Source organism: Pseudovirgaria hyperparasitica (genome assembly GCF_010093815.1).
Source record: "Pseudovirgaria hyperparasitica strain CBS 121739 unplaced genomic scaffold EJ05scaffold_8, whole genome shotgun sequence".
Classification (NCBI taxonomy): domain Eukaryota; kingdom Fungi; phylum Ascomycota; class Dothideomycetes; order Acrospermales; family Acrospermaceae; genus Pseudovirgaria; species Pseudovirgaria hyperparasitica.
The window spans coordinates 1,486,687-1,505,786 of record NW_022985556.1 but is presented as its reverse complement, the minus strand read 5'-3'; the positions used below and the strand labels follow the sequence as shown (position 1 = coordinate 1,505,786).

At 50.2% G+C, this 19,100-nt stretch overlaps 12 protein-coding genes across 12 annotated transcripts; 8 read left to right on the top strand and 4 right to left on the bottom strand.

Annotated features, from left to right (window-relative positions):
• The first annotated feature begins 10 nt into the window (after positions 1-10).
• On the top strand, positions 11-1,412 carry EJ05DRAFT_538481 (mitochondrial glyco protein). The gene is made up of 4 exons (XM_033749455.1): positions 11-262; positions 313-440; positions 489-547; positions 606-1,412. The coding sequence occupies exons 1-4, from the start codon at positions 88-90 to the stop codon at positions 1,195-1,197; spliced, it is 954 nt and encodes a 317-aa protein (XP_033600720.1). The 5' UTR covers positions 11-87; the 3' UTR covers positions 1,198-1,412.
• On the bottom strand, positions 1,307-2,733 carry EJ05DRAFT_382770 (uncharacterized protein). The gene is made up of 2 exons (XM_033741244.1): positions 2,349-2,733; positions 1,307-2,297 (listed from the first exon to the last, which is right to left on the bottom strand). Exons 1-2 carry the CDS (start codon positions 2,523-2,525, stop codon positions 1,416-1,418), a joined length of 1,059 nt encoding a protein of 352 aa, XP_033600719.1. The 5' UTR covers positions 2,526-2,733; the 3' UTR covers positions 1,307-1,415.
• Positions 2,734-3,152: 419 nt separating this feature from the next.
• EJ05DRAFT_382830 (uncharacterized protein) lies at positions 3,153-5,347 on the top strand. Its single transcript, XM_033741245.1, has 3 exons — positions 3,153-4,049; positions 4,100-5,006; positions 5,055-5,347. Exons 1-3 carry the CDS (start codon positions 3,468-3,470, stop codon positions 5,075-5,077), a joined length of 1,512 nt encoding a protein of 503 aa, XP_033600718.1. The 5' UTR covers positions 3,153-3,467; the 3' UTR covers positions 5,078-5,347.
• Positions 5,348-5,349: 2 nt separating this feature from the next.
• On the top strand, positions 5,350-5,685 carry EJ05DRAFT_476521 (uncharacterized protein). The gene has a single exon (XM_033744050.1). It carries the CDS (start codon positions 5,356-5,358, stop codon positions 5,656-5,658), a length of 303 nt encoding a protein of 100 aa, XP_033600717.1. The 5' UTR covers positions 5,350-5,355; the 3' UTR covers positions 5,659-5,685.
• EJ05DRAFT_382875 (uncharacterized protein) lies at positions 5,623-6,924 on the top strand. Its single transcript, XM_033741246.1, has 2 exons — positions 5,623-5,916; positions 5,982-6,924. The coding sequence occupies exons 1-2, from the start codon at positions 5,801-5,803 to the stop codon at positions 6,793-6,795; spliced, it is 930 nt and encodes a 309-aa protein (XP_033600716.1). The 5' UTR covers positions 5,623-5,800; the 3' UTR covers positions 6,796-6,924.
• Positions 6,925-6,987: 63 nt separating this feature from the next.
• Positions 6,988-9,717, bottom strand: EJ05DRAFT_476519 (aconitate hydratase). Its single transcript, XM_033744049.1, has 4 exons — positions 8,917-9,717; positions 8,755-8,860; positions 8,687-8,699; positions 6,988-8,636 (listed from the first exon to the last, which is right to left on the bottom strand). Exons 1-4 carry the CDS (start codon positions 9,626-9,628, stop codon positions 7,146-7,148), a joined length of 2,322 nt encoding a protein of 773 aa, XP_033600715.1. The 5' UTR covers positions 9,629-9,717; the 3' UTR covers positions 6,988-7,145.
• A 314-nt stretch (positions 9,718-10,031) lies between these two features.
• On the top strand, positions 10,032-11,011 carry EJ05DRAFT_476518 (uncharacterized protein). Its single transcript, XM_033744048.1, has one exon. The coding sequence runs from the start codon at positions 10,235-10,237 to the stop codon at positions 10,613-10,615; it is 381 nt and encodes a 126-aa protein (XP_033600714.1). The 5' UTR covers positions 10,032-10,234; the 3' UTR covers positions 10,616-11,011.
• A 142-nt stretch (positions 11,012-11,153) lies between these two features.
• Positions 11,154-12,402, top strand: EJ05DRAFT_476517 (Mog1p/PsbP-like protein). The gene is made up of 3 exons (XM_033744047.1): positions 11,154-11,511; positions 11,565-11,774; positions 11,842-12,402. The coding sequence occupies exons 1-3, from the start codon at positions 11,435-11,437 to the stop codon at positions 12,149-12,151; spliced, it is 597 nt and encodes a 198-aa protein (XP_033600713.1). The 5' UTR covers positions 11,154-11,434; the 3' UTR covers positions 12,152-12,402.
• Positions 12,153-13,575, bottom strand: EJ05DRAFT_476516 (uncharacterized protein). Its single transcript, XM_033744046.1, has 4 exons — positions 13,292-13,575; positions 13,090-13,227; positions 12,954-13,035; positions 12,153-12,908 (listed from the first exon to the last, which is right to left on the bottom strand). The coding sequence occupies exons 1-4, from the start codon at positions 13,467-13,469 to the stop codon at positions 12,515-12,517; spliced, it is 792 nt and encodes a 263-aa protein (XP_033600712.1). The 5' UTR covers positions 13,470-13,575; the 3' UTR covers positions 12,153-12,514.
• Positions 13,576-13,687: 112 nt separating this feature from the next.
• On the top strand, positions 13,688-15,688 carry EJ05DRAFT_511076 (Glycosylphosphatidylinositol:protein transamidase, GAA1 component; the record flags this gene model as incomplete). The annotated part of the gene is made up of 4 exons (XM_033748225.1): positions 13,688-13,700; positions 13,750-13,999; positions 14,049-15,171; positions 15,221-15,688. 4 exons carry the CDS (start codon positions 13,688-13,690, stop codon positions 15,686-15,688), a joined length of 1,854 nt encoding a protein of 617 aa, XP_033600711.1.
• Positions 15,634-17,124, bottom strand: EJ05DRAFT_465295 (uncharacterized protein). The gene is made up of 2 exons (XM_033742774.1): positions 16,760-17,124; positions 15,634-16,709 (listed from the first exon to the last, which is right to left on the bottom strand). The coding sequence occupies exons 1-2, from the start codon at positions 17,031-17,033 to the stop codon at positions 15,832-15,834; spliced, it is 1,152 nt and encodes a 383-aa protein (XP_033600710.1). The 5' UTR covers positions 17,034-17,124; the 3' UTR covers positions 15,634-15,831.
• A 182-nt stretch (positions 17,125-17,306) lies between these two features.
• Positions 17,307-18,751, top strand: EJ05DRAFT_531935 (NAD(P)-binding protein; the record flags this gene model as incomplete). The annotated part of the gene is made up of 6 exons (XM_033749053.1): positions 17,307-17,357; positions 17,400-17,467; positions 17,571-17,650; positions 17,705-17,799; positions 17,850-17,941; positions 17,988-18,751. The coding sequence occupies 6 exons, from the start codon at positions 17,307-17,309 to the stop codon at positions 18,721-18,723; spliced, it is 1,122 nt and encodes a 373-aa protein (XP_033600709.1). The 3' UTR covers positions 18,724-18,751.
• Between the last annotated feature and the right edge of the window lie 349 nt (positions 18,752-19,100).

Genomic DNA, 19,100 nt, shown 5'->3' with positions numbered 1-19,100 from the left:
AAGCTTCTGTATCTCCTCAGTTCCAGCTTTGCGGCATCCATTACCCATATTCCAAAGGACCATCTCCAACCCGTAGTCGAATTAAAAATGATGTCTCTCAGAAGTTGTATGCGCTTTGCACCGCGAGTTCTCAACTCAGTTTCTAAGACGGCTCGCCCTCAAGCTTCCATCCTACGCAACTCTCCTTTCCTTCGCACAACATGGGCGCCGACCACGCCGAAGGTGCTCTCATCTTTCCACACATCTGCAGCCAGACGAGATGGTGCGTTCTACTACGGCGATCTTCGAACCACCTCATACTGACTGTCATAGCTACGAGCCAAGAGCTAGAAGCAATGCTGAGGCAAGAGGCCGAATATGAAGAAAAACAAGTTCAAGCTATGGACTCCGAAAACTACTCACCGGGCATCAAAGAGTATCTCGAGAACAGTGCCTTCACTGTAAGAACTACCGACCTCGTTTTTAACAGCCCCGACTAACAATTGCAGCTCGAAGACATTCCTGGTAATGACGAGGTCTCCCTCACGCGGCAATACGAGAATGAGAAGTAAGACTGCACGTTCACGCCACAAGTCAATAGCACGATACTGACAAATATATGACAGGATCACAGTGACCTTTTCCATCCTCGATCTCGTTGAAGAAGACCCGGATTCGTACGAGCAAGACGAGATGTACGATGAGGAAGATCTTGACATGGAAGGTCAATCTGGAGGCGCCAACACGAAAGGCTCAGCAAATGTTGGTTCAACACAGGATGGCAACATCAAAGTGGCACCAGAGGACCGCGTGTCTCCTGCTGATCGTCCCGAGCTTGAGGAGGATGAGTTCCCCGAGCAGGCGCGCAGCTTCCCGGCTCGAATTACGGTCAAGATTGAGCGCCCCGGCAAGGGTGCGGTCAGCGTCGAGGCGACTCTTTCTGATGGTGAGACCATAATTGACAATATCTACTATTACGAGGATGCTGCACTCGCCACGCCCAAGAGCGCCGACAAGGAATGGGCACGGAGAGATCTCTTCGCTGGTCCCAGATATTCATCCCTTGACCCCAATTTACAAACTTCGTTCGAGCAATACCTCCAAGAGCGCGGCATCAACGAGCGCATGGCAATTTTCATTCCAGATTACATCGATTTCAAGGAACAAAGAGAGTATGGCAGGTGGTTGAACAACATGCGCAACTTTTTCTCGGAATAGATCTGATTCTGCGCGAGAGACTGGGTAGCACGAGCTCGTTTCTTTGTACTTTTATTGTTCACCACTCTACTGCTGTCGTCAAGTCCGCGATGTCAACAGCAATGTCTCCATAGCGTTGATATGTAATAAACACCTGGAAACCACGCACTCCAGATGACATTGTATGTGATAACAACGACTTATTGGCTAGAATCATTCTCGTGACATCCTCTGGCAAATCATACATTTTCGTCTAATTCCTTGCCAAAATCTATCAAGCGCATTCGTCCTGCGTCTTTAGGATGATACTGTGCTATTTTGGCCCTTACAAGAAATCTCGCCGCTGCGGATTCTCTCTCCATGGGTATGTAAGGTCCTGAGCTATTGACGTCTAGTAGAGCCTCATATAGCTTTCTAAAAAGATCTCGAAATGCAGCAGCGGCTGCGTCTTTCTCATTTAAGCGCTCGCTCGACTCATGTCCCAGAACATCTCCCCAGATGTCGTCGATCCGCCTTTGACGTCCTTGATCAGAGATGCTTTTGCCTTTCCTAAGTTTCCCCTGAGACGAGAATCCTACTGCCAGGTCCTGGTCGTCGACGTCCATCATTTCCCCAGCGACTGGGCCTCCAAGTTCTTCAGCGGCAAGCATAGCAGCCAAGTGAGAATCGATGAAATCATTGAAAGCGCGGTGTAGAAGCTCCGTTTCTCGCTCGTAGTCCTGTGTCTTTTGTCGTTTGCCTTGTAGCGTTTCACGTGCAGTCTGTGTTAGAGTCTTATCAGAGCGTTCTTCGTGCTGTTGCTTTAGACGTGCTAATCTCTCTTGCAAGGCAGTTTTAAGGGCACGAGCATCGTCCAACTCGGCAGTCCACGTCTTAAGATCCTGCTTTGTTTCAAGCAATTGCGCTTCGACGATATCAATACCCGATGCCGTGCTCCTCACGGTATCCTGCACCAGTCGAGTTGCGAGCAGAGCTGGGATGCTTGAGCCCTTCGGTGGTAAAGACGGCTCGTCATCGGCGAGCTTGTTATAAGCAGCCGTCAGTTCCTCGAGCTGCTGAAGTTTCTTACGTGGGTCTTGCGAAGGCGTTGTCGCAACGGGCAAGGAAACCTTGGCTCGAAGCTATTGCGGTCAGCGGCCATGTAATTAGTTGCTAGACCATGGCAATCATACGAGTTCCAGATCTGCTTTCTGTCGTGCCAACTGCGCTTGCAGGCCACTGATGGTTTGGTCTAGACGTGTTTCAAGATCTTGCGAAACATCGATTTCCATATGGCTTTGTTCTGCAACATGGGTATCGGCTGCGTACTGCCGTATTTTCGACTCGATCTCATTTGGGATACTCGCCATGTTGATGAATACACGTGCTGCACGGATAGAGCTCGCTTTGCACACGATAGTTGAAGATTTTACACGACTTGACCATTAAATCTGGGCTGCTTGCGTATCCATCGAACCCAACATGCTCCGGGATGCAAACAATGCTTCCGCGTTCCGCAAATACCGAACGCGCGCGTGAATCGAGCGGTGAAGGTCACGTGGCACGCCTCGATCGACACGGCAAGCTTGTTCACCTCTGCTCCGCTTTTGGCTGCTGGCTGTTTTCCCCTCTCATCTCTCACTTCCACCCAAATCTTGCACCCCGATCTTCTTCGCGACATACACAATCCATCAATTCTTCGTCCTGTTGACTACAGCTTCATTAGTCAAGCCAGCTACTCGAGTCTCGCCGATCCTCATCCGGCAAGCGGCGCATGCGTAGGAGCTTAAATCGCCCATCTGATAGCAGATTTTTTGTGAGGCAAGCAAAAGGTTTACGTTGAGAGCACCTTCACTTTACTCTGGGCCTGCCTTTCCTCCCACGCAAGCTCAAGGTCACGTAGCCGCTCACCTTCTAGTCATCACACTTCTGATACCTCAATCACTACATCACTGGCAACTCCTGTCTTTTCTCCAGAAGCTTCATTGCCTCGGACACTTCACCTTCAACTCCTCTCGCACATCAAGCACACTTTCAACCGTCAATCTTCCGGCCTTCGTCATATCACGTCACTATCAAGCATCACCTCAACACTGCACCAAACCCGTCCTTCTACCTCTCTCGAACAAACTCGTACCTTCACCACCAGCACGTTTTCTTTGACAGCCCCCGCTGTACGTAAGACCCGATAAAATACGAACAAGTTTGCTCGACCGAATTGAACTTTCCATAACTACACCAATCGTGGTTGTAGCATCGTGACAAGACTTAACGTTGAAAACCCCCTTGACATTTTACCAATCAATTCCAAGATGTCGGCGTCACCGACCGCAACCTCCGCGCCTTCCCAGAAGCGGCCGCTTGAAGAGCCTTCGTCACCCTCTGGCCCTGGCGACCAGCCCGATGCGAAAAGACCAGCGCTGGACAAAGTCATCAAGGATGATGAGCCTACCTCTGGACTGTCACCTGTCCCAGAACCTGTTACCACCATCAATGGAGACCATAACGAAGAGGAAGCTAAGCCTGACCCGCAGCCCGCTGTCGACGCGCCCGCCGAATCCAACGGAGTCCAAGATGTTCAAGGTGATACTGTAGTGCCCGACGCACCTTCTCAAGCCGGTCAGCATGTCCTAGAGACTCAGCCAATCCAGTCAACCTCATCGTCTAACGGTCGCACCAATGGCCAGTCTGCTGCTCATCAGGACGAAACCGGCTGGCTGCACATTCGTGCTATCATCTCGAGTGCCGAGGCTGCGACTGTCATTGGCAAAGGTGGCGAGAACGTGACCCTAATCCGCAAGATGTCGGGCGCTAAGTGCACTGTCAGCGACTATTCTCGAGGAGCTGTAGAACGTATCCTCACAGTTAGCGGTTTGGTAGATGCTGCGGCCAAGGTATGTAAACACCAGACGTGGATGAGCGATCAAGTAGCTGACCTTGGAAGGCGTTCGGTCTCATCATTCGAACACTGAACAACGAGGCTTTGGAGTCAGCATCGACCCCCCAATCCAAGACTTATCCTCTGCGCCTTCTTATCCCTCACATCTTGATCGGCTCCATAATTGGTAAGCAAGGTGTGCGTATTCGAGAAATCCAGGAAGCTTCTGGTGCACGCCTTAATGCCTCTGACTCTTGCCTTCCTCTCTCAACGGAGAGGTCCCTCGTAGTTCTTGGCGTAGCTGACGCTGTACATATCGCTACTTACTATGTTGGGAGCACTTTAGTCGAACAGCTTACAGAAAGATTTGGCGGCCCAGCCGCATCTGCCTACGCTTCTCGCAACGGTGGTCCTGCTGGTGTGGTACCAGGAGGTATGCAGGTTGTCCCCTACGTACCCCAACCTGCTGGCGGTCAATGGGGTCATCCAGATACCTATAACCAACGTGGTCAACGCCCACAGCAACAGCAGGTACATGCAAGGACCCCCGCTCAACAGTATGGCTCTCCGTACCATCAACCAGCGCAGGCTCCTGGACCACCTATGCACTTTGGTGCTGGATCTCCTCGTCAGCCCGGATATAACAATACTGGCCCACAGCAGCCCCAGCCTTATGGTGCTCATCCCGGCGTTCATCAAGCCGGCCCGACCGGACCAGCTCCTGCACCACAAGCGTTGCAAACCATGCCAGGCACGGGTGGCGGTCCATTGACTCAACAGATATTCATTCCTAACGACATGGTCGGTGCCATCATTGGCAAGGGTGGAGCGAAGATCAACGAAATCCGACAGCTCAGTGGCAGTGTCATCAAGATTAACGAGCCTCAGGACAACAGCAACGAGAGACTTGTGACGATCACTGGTACGCAGGACTGCAACCAAATGGCGCTGTTTATGCTTTACTCAAGACTTGGTCAGTATCGTGCCGAAGAGCTCCAACCGCGCAGGCTTACTCTTGCAGAAAACGAAAAGCATCGAGTCTAACAAATGCAAGGAGAAAGAACGAAACAAAGGGCTGCTTAATATCCCAGGTTTCGGGCGAGGACATCTTTCTTGCAAGCATGTCGTTGGGTTATCTCAACATATTCGGAATTGTATGCACTAATTATTCCCATTTCAACCTTGATCCATAGGAGGTGCACGTTGGTCGGCGTGCGAGAGCCTTTCGTGGTAAGTTGCGTCAAGGCAAGCCATAATTGGGCAAATGCAGAGACCTAGGCAGGATGGAACAATGCTGGGCACTAACAAAAATAAGTACATGAATGAAAGAGTATTTACTATCTGGGGTGCACGGAGTAGGTCTGGTACTAACACCTCCCTTGCATGCTTGGGATGAGTGCCGTATCGCATGCGGAAGTTTGAGGTATGTCGACCTCGAAATTTCGTCGTTTTCGGACAAAGCACTCTACAGACAAAAACGAATCAACATTCTTTGTCTCATTGAAATAGACCTTCCGACAATGCCTGTGTTTTCGATTGACTTCCTTGCTGCTAATCCCAATCGTTGTACCCGCGCTTTTAGTATTCTCACGTTGACCGTGTTCCAGCTTACGTTGTGTTCATAAATCAGAAGCAACTCTCTACCTACAGCATCCTAATCTGTAGTCATACTCGAAACTCGCTCTAACTCGGTGTTGCCTGCCGAGTGAACGATCGATAGTCCATTTGGACGCTTACACTATCCTCTATACATGGTTCCGCTCCCTCATGATATCAAACAGTAGCATGTATCCTCCTAGTCATGCCAAATGCGATCATGAGCCATCGCTGTTGCAAGTACCCGCAGAAACGCAGAAACGCAAGGTGCAGTCTTTCAACATACGGTAAGCATCAAAAACACTCTACAGAGCATTTGATGTAACAGACAACTAAATGTCGACCATACCAGCACGGAATTCAAGGCAATGCACGACATGGCTGAACTTCGCGTCGGCGCCGAAGCCGTGCGCTTCGTTATCCACCGTAACATCCTCACCCATCACTCGACCTTCTTCCGCGCCGCCCTCAACGGCGCGTTCGCCGAAGGCCTCTCGCAAACCGTCACCCTCCCCACCGAATCCCTCGACACCTTCGAGCTCTTCCTCCACTGGGCGTACACATGTACTCTCGACCCAAAGGCCTACTTCAAAGACGCAAAACCCGCATACTATGTCCTGCTCCACCTCTACGGCCTCGCCGACCGCCTCGCCGTCGAAGGCCTGCGCAACCTCGTCCTAGATACCATCTCCAGCCTCGCCGACCAGACAAATTCTGTCCTCACGCCCTCGGACACCTTCATCCTCTACGACACGATCCCTTCCTCCGCCCCGATCCGCAGACTCGTCCTCGATCTCTTCGCATTCAAGAAGACCGATAAGCTACTCGACGAGCATCCGGATGAATGGCATCCGCAGTTCACCCGTGACCTGGTCGTCAAATTGAAGCGTCCCGAGGAGGTTGCCATGCAGCGGCATACGCTGATCACCTGGAAGCCGGAGCACTGGCAGGAATCCATGGGCTGTGCGATATGTTCCGAGGTGCTGCATCCGTATGGGAATCATGTGGGGTGTAGCGGGTGTGAAAAAAAATTCTGCAATCGGTGTGCCAAGGCGAAGAGGGCGTTGTGTGTGTTTGAGGATGGCCGGGTCGTATGTAAGCCCTGGAACGGTAAGGTGAGGTGTCGAATCTATCATGAGCATGTCGAGACGGCGGAGTGTCCATAACGGAGGGAGTGGAACTTGGTCAGATTTGATTATCCGAGAACGGAAATGTACATAACGTGCACCATAGCGCTGCGGGTTTGCATAGCGAGTGTTACTTCTTTACAACAAACACCACACAGTTAAATGCACATCTGGAATGTTCTTCTGTCGTGAATGTTCCAATTCATCAAGCTATGAACTCTAAAGGGAAAATGTATACGCCCAAGTAGTCCGTCTCGCCTCGTCCTGTGGATATGGTACATGGAAGACGAGAAATGAAACCCAGAACATGCTGAATAAATAATCATGCGTCCGCATCACCCCCAACGTCTCCCAACAACTTATTGATATCAAGATTTACATAGCTGCCTTCACGCCTTCGCGTTCTTCGCCATCGTGTTCAAAGCCGATCCGTTCTTGAACCACTCGATCTGGCCCTCGTTGAAAGTTTGCGAGAGCTTGACGTCAAAGGTCTTGTCTCCGTTGGCTGGGTGTACGCGCAGAGTCATTGGCTTGCCGACGGCGAGCTCAGTGCAGAGTAGATCAACCTTGTCGTCGGGCTGGATCTTGTCGTAGTCCGCTGGGTCGGAGAAGGTAAGAGGAAGCATACCCTGCTTCTTCAAATTCGTCTCGTGAATACGGGCGAAAGAACGTGTAATTATGGCTAGACCACCCAGATGCCTGGGCTCAAGAGCGGCGTGTTCACGGGATGAACCCTCACCGTAGTTCCAGTCACCAATGACAACCCACTTGATGCCCTTCTTCTTGTAGTCACGAGCAGTTGCTGGAACAGCATCGAACTCGTTGGTAGTGAAATTTTTGACCTTGTTAGCCTCACCGTTGGCTGAGTTGATGGCACCGATCAACATGTTGTTGGAGATGTTGTCGAGATGTCCACGGTACTTCAGCCATGGGCCAGCCATGGAGATGTGGTCAGTAGTTGTCTTGCCCTGAGCCTTGATGAGAATAGGAAGGTCGGTAGCATCCTTGCCATTCCATGGCTCGAAGGGCTCGAGGATTTGCAGACGGTCGGAGGTAGGCGAAACAGCGACAGAGACAGAAGAACGGTCCTTGGGTGGCGCCTGGTATGTGTCCTGACCAGGATCGTAGCCACGAGATGGCAGACCATCACCAGTTGGTGCTTTGAGCTTGAAGTCCTTGCCATCCTTATCCTTGAGCGTGTCGGTTAGGGGGTTAAACTTCAGAGTGCCAGCAATAGACATGGCAACAACGAGATCTGGAGAGGTTACGAATGCGTGAGTAGCCGGGTTGGCGTCGTTACGACCTGTGAAATTGCGGTTGTACGAAGAGATGATGGAGTTGGCCTCGCCCTTCTTGACGTCTCGGCGATCCCACTGACCAATGCAAGGACCGCAAGCGTTCGCAAGAACCATACCACCGAATTCTTCGAAAGTCTTGAGCTGACCATCTCTCTCGATAGTAGCGCGAATTTGCTCGGAGCCAGGAGTGACGGTGAAGACAGCCTTGGACTTAATACCGTGCGCCATGGCGTCTTCAGCGATGGATGCAGCACGAGACATGTCCTCGTAAGAGGAGTTGGTGCAGGAGCCGATAAGACCAACTTTGACCTCCTCGGGCCACTTGTTTGCTTCCACAGCTTCCTTAAATTTGCTAATAGGAGTTGCCAAATCGGGAGTGAAGGGGCCGTTGACATGAGGCTCGAGTTCGGACAGGTTGATCTCGATCAATTGGTCATATTCAGCGCCCTCGTCTTCCTTCAGTTCAGCCGCATATTCGCGAGCGAAGTCACCGATCTGCGAACGCTTGGTGGCTGCGAGATAGTCGTACATGCGGTCGTTGAATGGGAAAAGGGAGGTCGTAGCACCGATTTCAGCGCCCATCTGTATGGATGTTAGTTGTGGCCCACGAGGAAATAATAAAATACACTGACATTGCATATCGTGCTACACAGTAGAGTTAGCATTGAGTATACACAAGATTTAGATGTCTATTACTTACCCCATGCCTGTAGCAGACAGGGTGTTGGTTCCTGGACCAAAGTACTCCACGATTGCACCAGTACCACCCTTGACGGTCAGAATACCCGCAACCTTGAGAATGATATCTGTGTCATTCAGTTAGTGGGCTTTTGTGTTGGTGTTATCTTCGTATTTTACTTGCCCTTAGGAGAGGTCCAGCCAGACAATTGACCAGTAAGCTTAACACCGATGACCTTGGGTGCCTTGAGTTCCCATGGCAAGTTCGCCATAACGTCAACAGCGTCCGCACCACCAACACCAATAGCAGCCATTCCCAGGCCACCAGCGTTAGGAGTGTGCGAGTCGGTACCGATCATCAAACCACCTGGGAAAGCATAGTTCTCCAGGATGATCTGATGAATGATACCAGAGCCAGGGCGCCAGAAACCAATGTTGTACTTCGCACATGACGTAGACAGAAAGTCGTAGACCTCCTTGTTGATGTCGTTGGCGCGCGCGAGATCCTGCTCCCCGCCGACCTGGGCCTCAATCAAGTGGTCGCAGTGTACAGTGGTCGGGGTCGCAACGGAGGGCATACCGGCGGACATGAATTGGAGGATGGCCATTTGAGCAGTGGCATCTTGACAGGCTACACGATCGGGACGAAGCTTGAGATAGCTGCTACCCCGCTCGATCTCTTGACCATGAGGGTCGTCCAGATGGGAATAGAGGATCTTTTCAGCGTATGCGAGAGGACGGTTGAGACGTTGTCGGACGATTGACAAGTTCTCGCTCATCTTAAGGTAGTTCAGGTAGTTTGAAGACTCCCAGTTGGTCATGGGGACCTTCTTGTTCAGGGCGCTGGCCGTGGCCATGCCACGGCGGCCGATGAGGTTGGACGCGAACCTCTGCATGGTGAAGATGAGAGATGCCACCGCAGAGTATCCGATGAGGATGATTGAGAGAGAGGAGAGAGGAAGAAGAGAGGAGAAGTAGGAGTGGAGAGGAGAGCGTTAAGAGTAGTTGGTAGCAGGAAGATTTCGTCAGATGGGAGCAATTGGAAGCTCGATTATCACCGTAGCTGTGATTGGCCGAAGCTCAAACCGAGGGCGAAAGCAAAAGCGGACGGCCGCCGCCCGAAAAGTGTTCAGCAGCTGCGCAAGACGGGGCAGACTGAGCCAGCTGACCCCAGTATTTTGGCTGACTGCCCGCTTTTTTGCGCCTGTTAGGGGCCCTCAAACACCGCCTTCCTTGCGCACATGCCTATGGTCTGCAGCCCTGCGCGCGCACAATTTGCCCCAGTAACGAAGTAGCAAAGTGTAACAACCCACTGAGCCGCCTCCATCACGCGTCTCGGCCGGCTGCATGCTACTAGAAATTTGTTCCTCGGAGCGAGCTCGCTTGTGCTTCTGAGCGATTTTGACTGTAAACAGCAATATTCATAGCCGATTCAAACTCCTCGCCGGCCTCTTGCGTAGCCTACATAGGTCTTCAAATCGTTCTAAAAAAACGTTTTCACCATGCCTGCCATCCGTGGCGCTGATTCCAAGAAGAAGACAAGGCGGCATACTCGCGATCTCGACCAAATTCACGCCGATCTACACTCCGATAAGCATCTGCAGCAATATAAAGATACCAAAGTCGCCGAGGACCTTCCTGGTCTAGGACAATGGTACTGCACTGAATGTTCAAAATGGTTTGAGGGGGAGCATAATTTTGAGGCCCATAAGAAGGGCAAAATCCACAAGAAAAGAGTTCGCCAGCTTAAAGAAGTGCCATACAGCCAGAAAGAAGCAGAAGCAGCCGTCGGTTTACGCACCGACAACGGAAACACAAGCAAGCCAGTCAAGGAGGTTGCCGTACTCGCTGCAGGAGTCGAGAAGATGGAAGTCGAGGCTTGAATACGACCGTCAGACTCAATTGCTGATTCCACTTCGCTACTTGTCTCGCTACTTGTCACCAAGTGTGTATATATGGGTGTCGAGCGTATCATGAGATCACTTCTTCTGTGATACGAATCAGTATTTCCCACCTCGGCTTGGAGTTGTATGCAAGCAATATGTTTCGCCTGGTGGCGCCCTTCAGGTTTACTGGAAAAGAGAAATCTAGCATCACTGGAAGAAGAGGCGGTTTCTACATCCCAATTCGCGGAGTTGGACCTCAAAAAAGCATTCGCGGCGTTGACATGAAGCCTCAAAAGGCTGGAAAAGTCTTGAAGATTTGAAATGATACCCAAGTCTAATCGAATGGCAACACATATTGTAGCAGAATAAATCATCTTCCCTTAAGTGCAACCTACCCAGCTCAGAGACCCATTGGCGTGCTCGTAATCCCCTCAGATCACGCGCACAACTTATTCACTGTTTCCTAACCCCATACGGAAGAAAGTAAACCAGATTTGTAAGCTATAATAGACTCAGCATCGTCAGACGAAAAGTACCTTTACTGTGATTTGTTCAAGTATGATTTCTGAGTCGTGGAGTTGGATCTCGCAAGGCATCACTCTTGCCAACTAGGCAGACACCCATCTGCTGCCTGATCACCACATAGCTACCTAATGCCAGTGCAATTTCCATGGATACATAAAATGCCTAGACAAACACGAGAGTCGAGTGCTACCTTTTCAAAACAATTCAATAAGTTCTCGGAGCAGATCCATCAACAACACTTCGTCTCGCACTAACGCCCAAACTTTGGCTCGGCCCTACAACCACCCCAAAATGGCAACTTACTCAAAAACAGACTTGTACGGCGGAGCCATCACCGCCGATCTCCCTTCTACATATGTAGACGTCAGGTAAATGCGCACTCTCGGCTTATCGGTACGCTCAGATTACTCACAATCCCCAGCTCATTCCGTCAAGTCCCCGACCACCAAGAAGTATACGTCGACAAAGATGGCCTCACATCCGTAATCTTCGAAATTCTCAACTACGTCGGCCCGGAGATTGCCGCGACAGACGAAGATGCCCTCAAATATCACTTTGAAGATATCGCCGAGGGAACGAATGATACGACAAAATACCTGATAGCGGCCAGTGCCAAGCTATCAAAGTTGCCGTAAGTCCCCCTCGCCAAATCCCATGTTCACCAAAGGTTTGACCACTGCTAACACCAACAAAATAAGAACGACGCCAGTATACCTCCTTGCAGCAACACAGACCCCAGCGCCAGCTGAGCCTTCGCCATTTGGCAAACCACCTAAGCCGCAGCCAGATTTCTACGGCATTCTGTTGATTTTGGTGCGGTTGCCGCAGAAGAAGACTGATATAGTAGTCACGATCAATGTACCGCATGTGCCGGGCGAGTATGTCAAGGAGGACGTGGACTTACAGGCGCAAAGGCTAGGGCCATTGATGGAGACCGCGATGGAGATGAGGGGCAAGGTCTTGGAGTCATTCGAAATCAGGGAGTGGGGGCTATTTGGGGAGGAGTAAAGAACATCTCGTCGGCAAAATAGGACCGGAGAGTCTGCATGGAAGTGTTTGCATGGGATACGACAGGAAAATTGAATCATAGATACAAAAGTTGGTCGGTTTACAAGGGTAAGATTCCAACGTAGATGGCCAAATGAAGCAATCGATCAAAATGACAAGGGACCGCAATTGACAGTCTGTTGAAATTACCAGCTTGCTGCAAACCTAGAGCTCGCAACTGAATAGTCTATGATACAACCAACACGTGCGGACGGGGCATCAATCATACAGCGATGCCGCTTTTGATAAACTGCTTTATATCCCAAACGCCAGCGTTGCCACCCAATGCTTGAATCGCAATCAAAAATGAATCTCACTGCGCTCTCACGGACCAAGTCTCTGTGCCGGACTACTCAGTCGTATTGCTCCGCGAGGATTCTCTGTAGACGAAGGAAGCACGCCATATCGTCCATACGTTTTTTGGTCGACTGACACATAGTGCGGCAGACGGCCGAGCAAGTTGAGCTTCCCTTCTATCCAGCGCAATATCTTCTCCGGTGGTGCAAGGAACCGGAGATAACCGAAACCCCAAGCATAGCCTATGGCTGCGCCAGATAGATGGCCTAATAGGCTGACGTTAGGCATGATAAAGCTGACAGCGAGGACTATGAACAGTGGCGTTGTCCACGTTGGGATTCTGTATGTTCCTATGCTGAGGTGCGGATTCGCGCGGTAGGTCTTTACGGCTTCGGAAGCCAGGAGGAGGAAGACCAGTATACTGCTAAGATCAGTCTAGAACACTATGTATGACCGGGGCTATTACCTTGAGCCCTGTACTCCGACATCTCCGCGTAGTATGCCGCGCTCGAGTAATATGTAGATAGCGCCAGGGAGTAACCCAAATGCTATATTGTAATCAGTCTTCATAATATATGCAAACGCAAACTGTCTAGTCTTACGGCCAGTGAATAAGACAATCGTTACGATTGTTCCATTTTCCGATTCGAACCGTTCGAGCAGTGGAGTCAACGCGAGGAGATTGAAGAAGGCGTGGAAGAATCCCACATGTAAGAAGACATAGGTGTTCAAGCGGTATACTACAGGTATGGCCAGTCAGTTTATGAATCTTAGACTGACTGGACTCGCGGAACTTATACTCACACGTAGCCAACCCGACTTTACTAGGAATCAACGCGCCCCATTCTTGAAGCCACGAGAACAGCCAGCTGGCTAGGTAGAAGAGGACAATGACGAGTAGCAGAAGGCGCGTTGCAAGCGGCAGACGTAGAACATATGATCGTATCCGTATCGGATTGAATTGGGGTAATGAGAACGCCATCGTATGAGTTACAAGCGGTTGAGGTACGTCAAGCTGATCGGATACTATCAATCAGAAGCTTGCGAACGACAAGCAAGGCAGGCGTTCTGCCGCCAGCTTGCAAATCTCGAAGCTAAAATCCGGGGAAGCTTTTCAGGGACCCCCGACAACCTATCTTATATGGATCACCCAGACACAACAACTCAACGAGGCATCAGGGTACCAGACCTGTCCGTAGGATGACTTTGCTTTGTACGTATTCTCGGATGCACCTTATTCTCATGCTCACAACGCAATATAGCATCCATTCTCGGCCTCCGTCGCGATGAACGACTCCTTAAAATCCCGCCGTACCTCTCCGCGCTGCTTGTCATAGTCGGTTGCGTTTGGCTATGTCTGCTACCACTGGACGAATATTCTCGAAAGACGTATATATCTGAAAATGCGCTGCTGCCTGGCCAAGTGCATACATATTTTGGTGGAAGTGAACACAACGTGTTCAGAGCATACCGGCATGAAGTAGCTGGACTTGTAGGCAAGTCGGAACAAGAGTATGCCAATTGATGTGTGTTTGAACATTCAAGCTTACTTATATCCCAGGCGGTCACAGAAACTCGGAGATATTCTTCGATTGGCAGGATTGAAAGTTGCTACACAGAAGTACGAGTACGATGTGTCGGGTCGTAAACTATCTGGTGAGAATGTATACGCAGTCCTGCAAGGTCCCCGCGCGGATGCTACAGAGGCTGTAGTCATGATAGCTTCCTGGAAGACTATGAATGGCGACATCAACCATAGTGGTGTGGCTCTGTTATTAACACTGGCTCGGTACATGAAGAGATGGTCACTCTGGTCAAAAGACGTCATATTCCTAATCTCGGGAGACAGTAGAGAGGGACCTCAAGCTTGGGTAGACGCGTACCACAACGCTGTTCTCCCTGCGTCGGTCGAACCTCTCACAATCAAGAGCGGAGCACTCCAAGGAGCGGTTGCAATCGAATACCCCGCTGGACCTTGGGGTCATCGATTTGACAAGCTACACATTCTTTATGATGGTACCAACGGCCAATTGTCGAACCTTGACCTCTTCAATACAGCTGTTCAAATAGCAAGTAACCAGATGGGTATAGGCTGCACGCTCCAGCGTATGTTCGACCACAAGAACACGTATGAGGAACGGCTACAGACGATGCTTCGAGGGATGGTCAATCAAGGCCTTGGGCATTCGACCGGACCGCATAGCAGCTTCATTCCATATCACGTTGATGCAATTACCCTACAGACTGTGGGCGATGGTTGGCATGACGAAATGGGCCTCGGGAAAGTCGTCGAGAGCCTGTTTCGCAGTCTAAACAACCTCCTCGAGCATCTTCACCAGAGCTTTTTCCTATATTTGCTTCTCCAAGCCAAGGTCTTTGTTAGTATAGGGACCTACCTGCCGAGCGCTATGCTCGTTGCTGCAAATTTCACGGTGACATGTATTGCTCTATGGGTGCAGAGTGGCAGACCGCTCAATTCTTCCAAAGCTACTTCAGCAGCAACCCCCGGCGCAAGCAAGGAAGAGAAAATGGTAGTCATAAAGGAGAAGAAGTCTGTTGCCCTTGTCCCAGCGTCTACCTTGGCAGTTGTAGAGCGAAAAATGTTCTTTCCCCTCGCATACATCGCGGCGGCTCATTTCCTCGGACTCATACCGTTCTATCTGTTTAATAACAGTCCCGAACACGTAAGTCATTGACCATACGCCTACAATCTAGCCCTGACAACTTTCATAGGTACTCCGGCCCCTCTTTCATGCGACAACAGCCATCACACTCGTTCTTCCCATCATGACTGCGACCGCGGTCTCTCAATTTAGACGCCCAACACAGCAAGAAACCACCCTTATTCAATGCTTCTCATTACTTCTACTCGGCATGTTCTTGTCAGCATTGGCAACATTGAACTTCTCGTTGTCATTCATAATTGGAGTCCTCGCGGTGCCCCTGAGCTTCGTGCGACGAATCCCGAACAGCACCGTCCTGCCTTGTCTCATGACCGTAATCTTGACTGCTGTGAGTCCCATGATGGTGGCGACACTAGCAACACAACACTGGCACTATGATGTTGTGGACCTTCTACTACAGGCGGCTCAAGGCTGGCACATCTGGGGCATGTGGACGCAAGTTGTTGTTTGGCTTGTATGGTTCCCGGCTTGGTTCGCTGGAGCGTCTATTGTTGTATGGTCCCTGCCAGGCCTTTGATCCTTTGGGAAGTGTGAAGACACGTGTACATTTTATCATGATCAAGGCTTGATTTGGATGCTGTCTATATGTCATACAGGACCGCTTATGCAGGCAATACATGCACTACATTGGCCGCTTGCCAATCCTTTCGTCTGCTCGGCTCATGCTGCCCAGACATCCTTGCCAACCCCCTCGATCCAATTACCCAGTTGGTTGACGCTGGAATCCCATTCCTTCAGTCGCCCTCTCATGTTTTCGATCTGCTTCATATCGAGGACCTTCGGCTGTACCCAGTTGATGCGTGCCACCTCCGCAACTTGGTCGATCTGTCCCTTTACGAGACCCAAGCTCAAAGCCTTCATGATTAGGTGTTCTATCTCGATCGGCTTAACTTTCGTTTCCTCCGATATGGTCGCAAATGTCATTGCGCGGTCATGAGGCGGCCGACGAAATACAGCTTCTGTAAGTGCGGCAAGAGATATTTTTTGGTATAGGAAATGCGAATGCGCCTTGAGCAACTTGTTCTTCGATAGATTACCGACTTGTGCGTCCCAGGCGTTCAAATCGCCGCGATTGAACGCGAATAGCAATTCACGAAGCCATGCGTGGCTAGTGTTGTTTAGCGAATCGAGGATAGGGTGGAGAAGGAGCTCTCCGAAGTTGTAAATGGAGTCTGAGACGAGGGCAGCAATGCTGAGATCATATGCTCTTGACTGTCGCTCCTCTACCGATAGCATAGAGAGATCTATGCATGCCAGATATAGAAGAGCGTTCTTGTAGTATGATGCAAATTCTTGCTTGGCTTTGTAGTACTCGGCATTCGCGCCGTAGAAGGAAGCGTGTACAACGGTCTCAACAGAATCGAATGTATCTAGAATCTTCTCACACTCGTCTAACTTCTTCCGTGCCTCCTCATACTGCTCTAGTTGTAGGTGTATGTTTGCGGCTTCCACAGTGGCGTGAACGTAGGCGTCCTGGGACACAGGCTTGTTGACCCTTCCGGCAAGGGTCGTAACGAATTTCAGTCGATCTTGGGGATCTGATTATATATGAGACAAAGAATCTTAAGCACAGTGAGTTTTCTCATACCTTTAATCTGTGAAGCTGCCTTCAGTCCCAAAGTCACGAGCTTCAACTGGTTAACCTTTCCAGCGAAGCTCTTAATGAATGTGTCGTAGAGAGCCAGACGCTGTGGTGCACTATCTGGCTGGTTGAAGAATTTTATCAGCTCCTCTGTTAGCTCGTGCCATAGCTTCTTCTCCCACTTGTCTTCAAATTCTAGGAAATAAGGCTGGAGGTCCTCTGGAGCCTGCTCGCGCTGATCACCGAGAAAGTCGGAGATGCGATCCACCTCCATAGCCATCTTCAAGTTGAGTGTGACGAATCGATGGCAAATATAACAGTGAGAGGTATGTGGGAGTGAGTCGCGTGTCGATTATGCGTGAGAGTTATGAATTGCTGGACTTGTAATGCTCTCACGCTTTAGTGAACTGTCCGATGTTGGAGCTCCAGGTACGCACGCTAACACGAGCCCGCGATTAGGTAAGCTTGCGGTCCGCCATTCATGGAACGTCAGTTGAAGCTCCTCGCAGCGGTCTTACGAAGGTAACAACTTGTAACAGAGCCATTGAACGCAATGGCGTCGTCAAGACAGTGTATGCGGTCTGGCGCCGCCTTACAACAGGCTGTATTTCCCAGGGTCGCCAATTCACCCCTCTCTACAACCCAGAAACGCTACATTCAAGACATCGCGATCACTCGTACCGGAAAACCTATCATCCGAGTACAAGGTGGAAGGTAAGTCCAACCGCAAGACACACTCTGCAGCCACTAATTCTGTATATACAGGTCCTCTCTTGGAGGTATAACATACACCGATCGATTGACGGAACACCGCAAGCTCACCAACGATCATAGGACATACCGCAACCGTCTTTGGAGCTACTGGTTTCCTTGGGAGATACATTGTACAGAGACTGGGTTAGTATTTATATAGAATGTCTGCGGAGCCAGTAAGCTAAATATGATACATAGCTCAGACCGGTTGTACTGTCGTCGTGCCTTTCCGCGATGACATGGGCAAGCGTCATCTGAAGGTTTCTGGGGATCTTGGTCGCGTGGTCTTTATTGTATGTTCCTGAGCAGCATGCAAGGCTAGATATATGCTAATGGCCTATAGGAAATGGACCTGAGAAATACTGCGTCTATCGAAGAAAGCGTTCGACATTCTGACATTGTCTACAATCTCATTGGTCGAGACTACCCCACGAAGTGAGTCTTCTCGAAGTTGACCAATTTGGAATACTCATGCTCTTAGAAACTTTGATTTGGAAGATGTCAATGTCGAAGGTGTCGAACGCATTGCTGAAGCCGTTGCCAAATACGATGTCGACCGCTTCGTGCAAGTATCTTCGTACAACGCGGATGAGAATTCAGAGTCAGAGTTCTTCCGTACTAAAGCTCGTGGTGAGAAAGTGGCTCGTTCTATCTTCCCAGAAACGACCATCGTCCGCCCGTCTCCAATTTACGGATGGCAAGACGGGTTGCTTACCAAACTCGCTTATCCAAACCGCCACATTACGTCCAACCACATGCAACAAACGTTCTGGCCTGTTCATGCAAGCGATGTAGGTAAAGCCCTAGAGAAGATGTGCTACGACGACACCACCGCTGAACAAACGTATGAACTACACGGACCCAGCGAGTGGTCAATGGCCGAGCTCGCCCAACTTGTGGACGGCGAGACGTTGCGAGAACGCAGCAACATCAACATTCCCCGCCGGATCAGAGAACCATTAGGCTATGTTATGAACAAATACTTGTGGTGGCCAACTCTCCATAAGGATGCTGTGGTGCGCGAATTTATTGACCAGCACATCGACCCCAAGGCGAAGACGTTCAAGGATCTTGATATGGAGCCAGCAGAAATAAGACAGTGGTCGTATGAGTATTTGAAAGGATACAGAAGCAGCAGGATGATGGACCTACCACCTATGACTGAGAGGGAGCTACAAGCAGAAAAGCAGTACGACCACGTGCGGCGAAGTTATTGACCGTTCCTTTTGTTGTAACCTATGCGGCACTTGTAAATAAAATTGATCAATGCAACATTACCCCTATTTCTCGCTGACTATTGTACAAGATATCGGCTTAAAACCTGCACATTGTACAGTGTGCTTTCTAGATCCCAAATGAAGTTGCGATACCGATCCAATATAATGGCCGCCCATAAGAACAACGGCGATCATCCACCGAAACACAAAACCTGTCCCTACCAACATATCGGTATGCTTGTTCCAGTAACCTGGCTGAATGATTTCATGCCAGCGCTGTTCACGTCCTGGCTGTGCCCATCTCGCAGCACAAAATATATCTTCCTCAAGCTGGCATCATTCGCAACATGCTTGAGCCTACATTCCCTAAGTACTCT

Excerpts from the sequence above, each read along its gene's own strand:
- EJ05DRAFT_538481 (XM_033749455.1), top strand. The coding sequence starts at position 88 with ATGATGTCTCTCAGAAGTTGTATGCGCTTTGCACCGCGAGTTCTCAAC. Across the intron at positions 263-312 it reads ATCTGCAGCCAGACGAGATG|CTACGAGCCAAGAGCTAGAA; the intron begins GTGCGTTCTACT and ends TGACTGTCATAG. Across the intron at positions 441-488 it reads TCGAGAACAGTGCCTTCACT|CTCGAAGACATTCCTGGTAA; the intron begins GTAAGAACTACC and ends TAACAATTGCAG.
- EJ05DRAFT_382770 (XM_033741244.1), bottom strand. The coding sequence starts at position 2,525 with ATGGCGAGTATCCCAAATGAGATCGAGTCGAAAATACGGCAGTACGCA. Across the intron at positions 2,298-2,348 it reads AGAAAGCAGATCTGGAACTC|CTTCGAGCCAAGGTTTCCTT; the intron begins GTATGATTGCCA and ends TGACCGCAATAG.
- EJ05DRAFT_382830 (XM_033741245.1), top strand. The coding sequence starts at position 3,468 with ATGTCGGCGTCACCGACCGCAACCTCCGCGCCTTCCCAGAAGCGGCCG. Across the intron at positions 4,050-4,099 it reads TGGTAGATGCTGCGGCCAAG|GCGTTCGGTCTCATCATTCG; the intron begins GTATGTAAACAC and ends TGACCTTGGAAG. Across the intron at positions 5,007-5,054 it reads TATGCTTTACTCAAGACTTG|AAAACGAAAAGCATCGAGTC; the intron begins GTCAGTATCGTG and ends TTACTCTTGCAG.
- EJ05DRAFT_476521 (XM_033744050.1), top strand. The coding sequence starts at position 5,356 with ATGAAAGAGTATTTACTATCTGGGGTGCACGGAGTAGGTCTGGTACTA.
- EJ05DRAFT_382875 (XM_033741246.1), top strand. The coding sequence starts at position 5,801 with ATGATATCAAACAGTAGCATGTATCCTCCTAGTCATGCCAAATGCGAT. Across the intron at positions 5,917-5,981 it reads GTGCAGTCTTTCAACATACG|CACGGAATTCAAGGCAATGC; the intron begins GTAAGCATCAAA and ends CGACCATACCAG.
- EJ05DRAFT_476519 (XM_033744049.1), bottom strand. The coding sequence starts at position 9,628 with ATGCAGAGGTTCGCGTCCAACCTCATCGGCCGCCGTGGCATGGCCACG. Across the intron at positions 8,861-8,916 it reads TGGCTGGACCTCTCCTAAGG|ATATCATTCTCAAGGTTGCG; the intron begins GCAAGTAAAATA and ends TGAATGACACAG.
- EJ05DRAFT_476518 (XM_033744048.1), top strand. The coding sequence starts at position 10,235 with ATGCCTGCCATCCGTGGCGCTGATTCCAAGAAGAAGACAAGGCGGCAT.
- EJ05DRAFT_476517 (XM_033744047.1), top strand. The coding sequence starts at position 11,435 with ATGGCAACTTACTCAAAAACAGACTTGTACGGCGGAGCCATCACCGCC. Across the intron at positions 11,512-11,564 it reads TCTACATATGTAGACGTCAG|CTCATTCCGTCAAGTCCCCG; the intron begins GTAAATGCGCAC and ends CACAATCCCCAG. Across the intron at positions 11,775-11,841 it reads GCCAAGCTATCAAAGTTGCC|AACGACGCCAGTATACCTCC; the intron begins GTAAGTCCCCCT and ends CAACAAAATAAG.
- EJ05DRAFT_476516 (XM_033744046.1), bottom strand. The coding sequence starts at position 13,469 with ATGGCGTTCTCATTACCCCAATTCAATCCGATACGGATACGATCATAT. Across the intron at positions 13,228-13,291 it reads TAAAGTCGGGTTGGCTACGT|TATACCGCTTGAACACCTAT; the intron begins GTGAGTATAAGT and ends CCATACCTGTAG. Across the intron at positions 12,909-12,953 it reads GTCGGAGTACAGGGCTCAAG|TATACTGGTCTTCCTCCTCC; the intron begins GTAATAGCCCCG and ends TGATCTTAGCAG.
- EJ05DRAFT_465295 (XM_033742774.1), bottom strand. The coding sequence starts at position 17,033 with ATGGCTATGGAGGTGGATCGCATCTCCGACTTTCTCGGTGATCAGCGC. Across the intron at positions 16,710-16,759 it reads GGCAGCTTCACAGATTAAAG|ATCCCCAAGATCGACTGAAA; the intron begins GTATGAGAAAAC and ends ATATATAATCAG.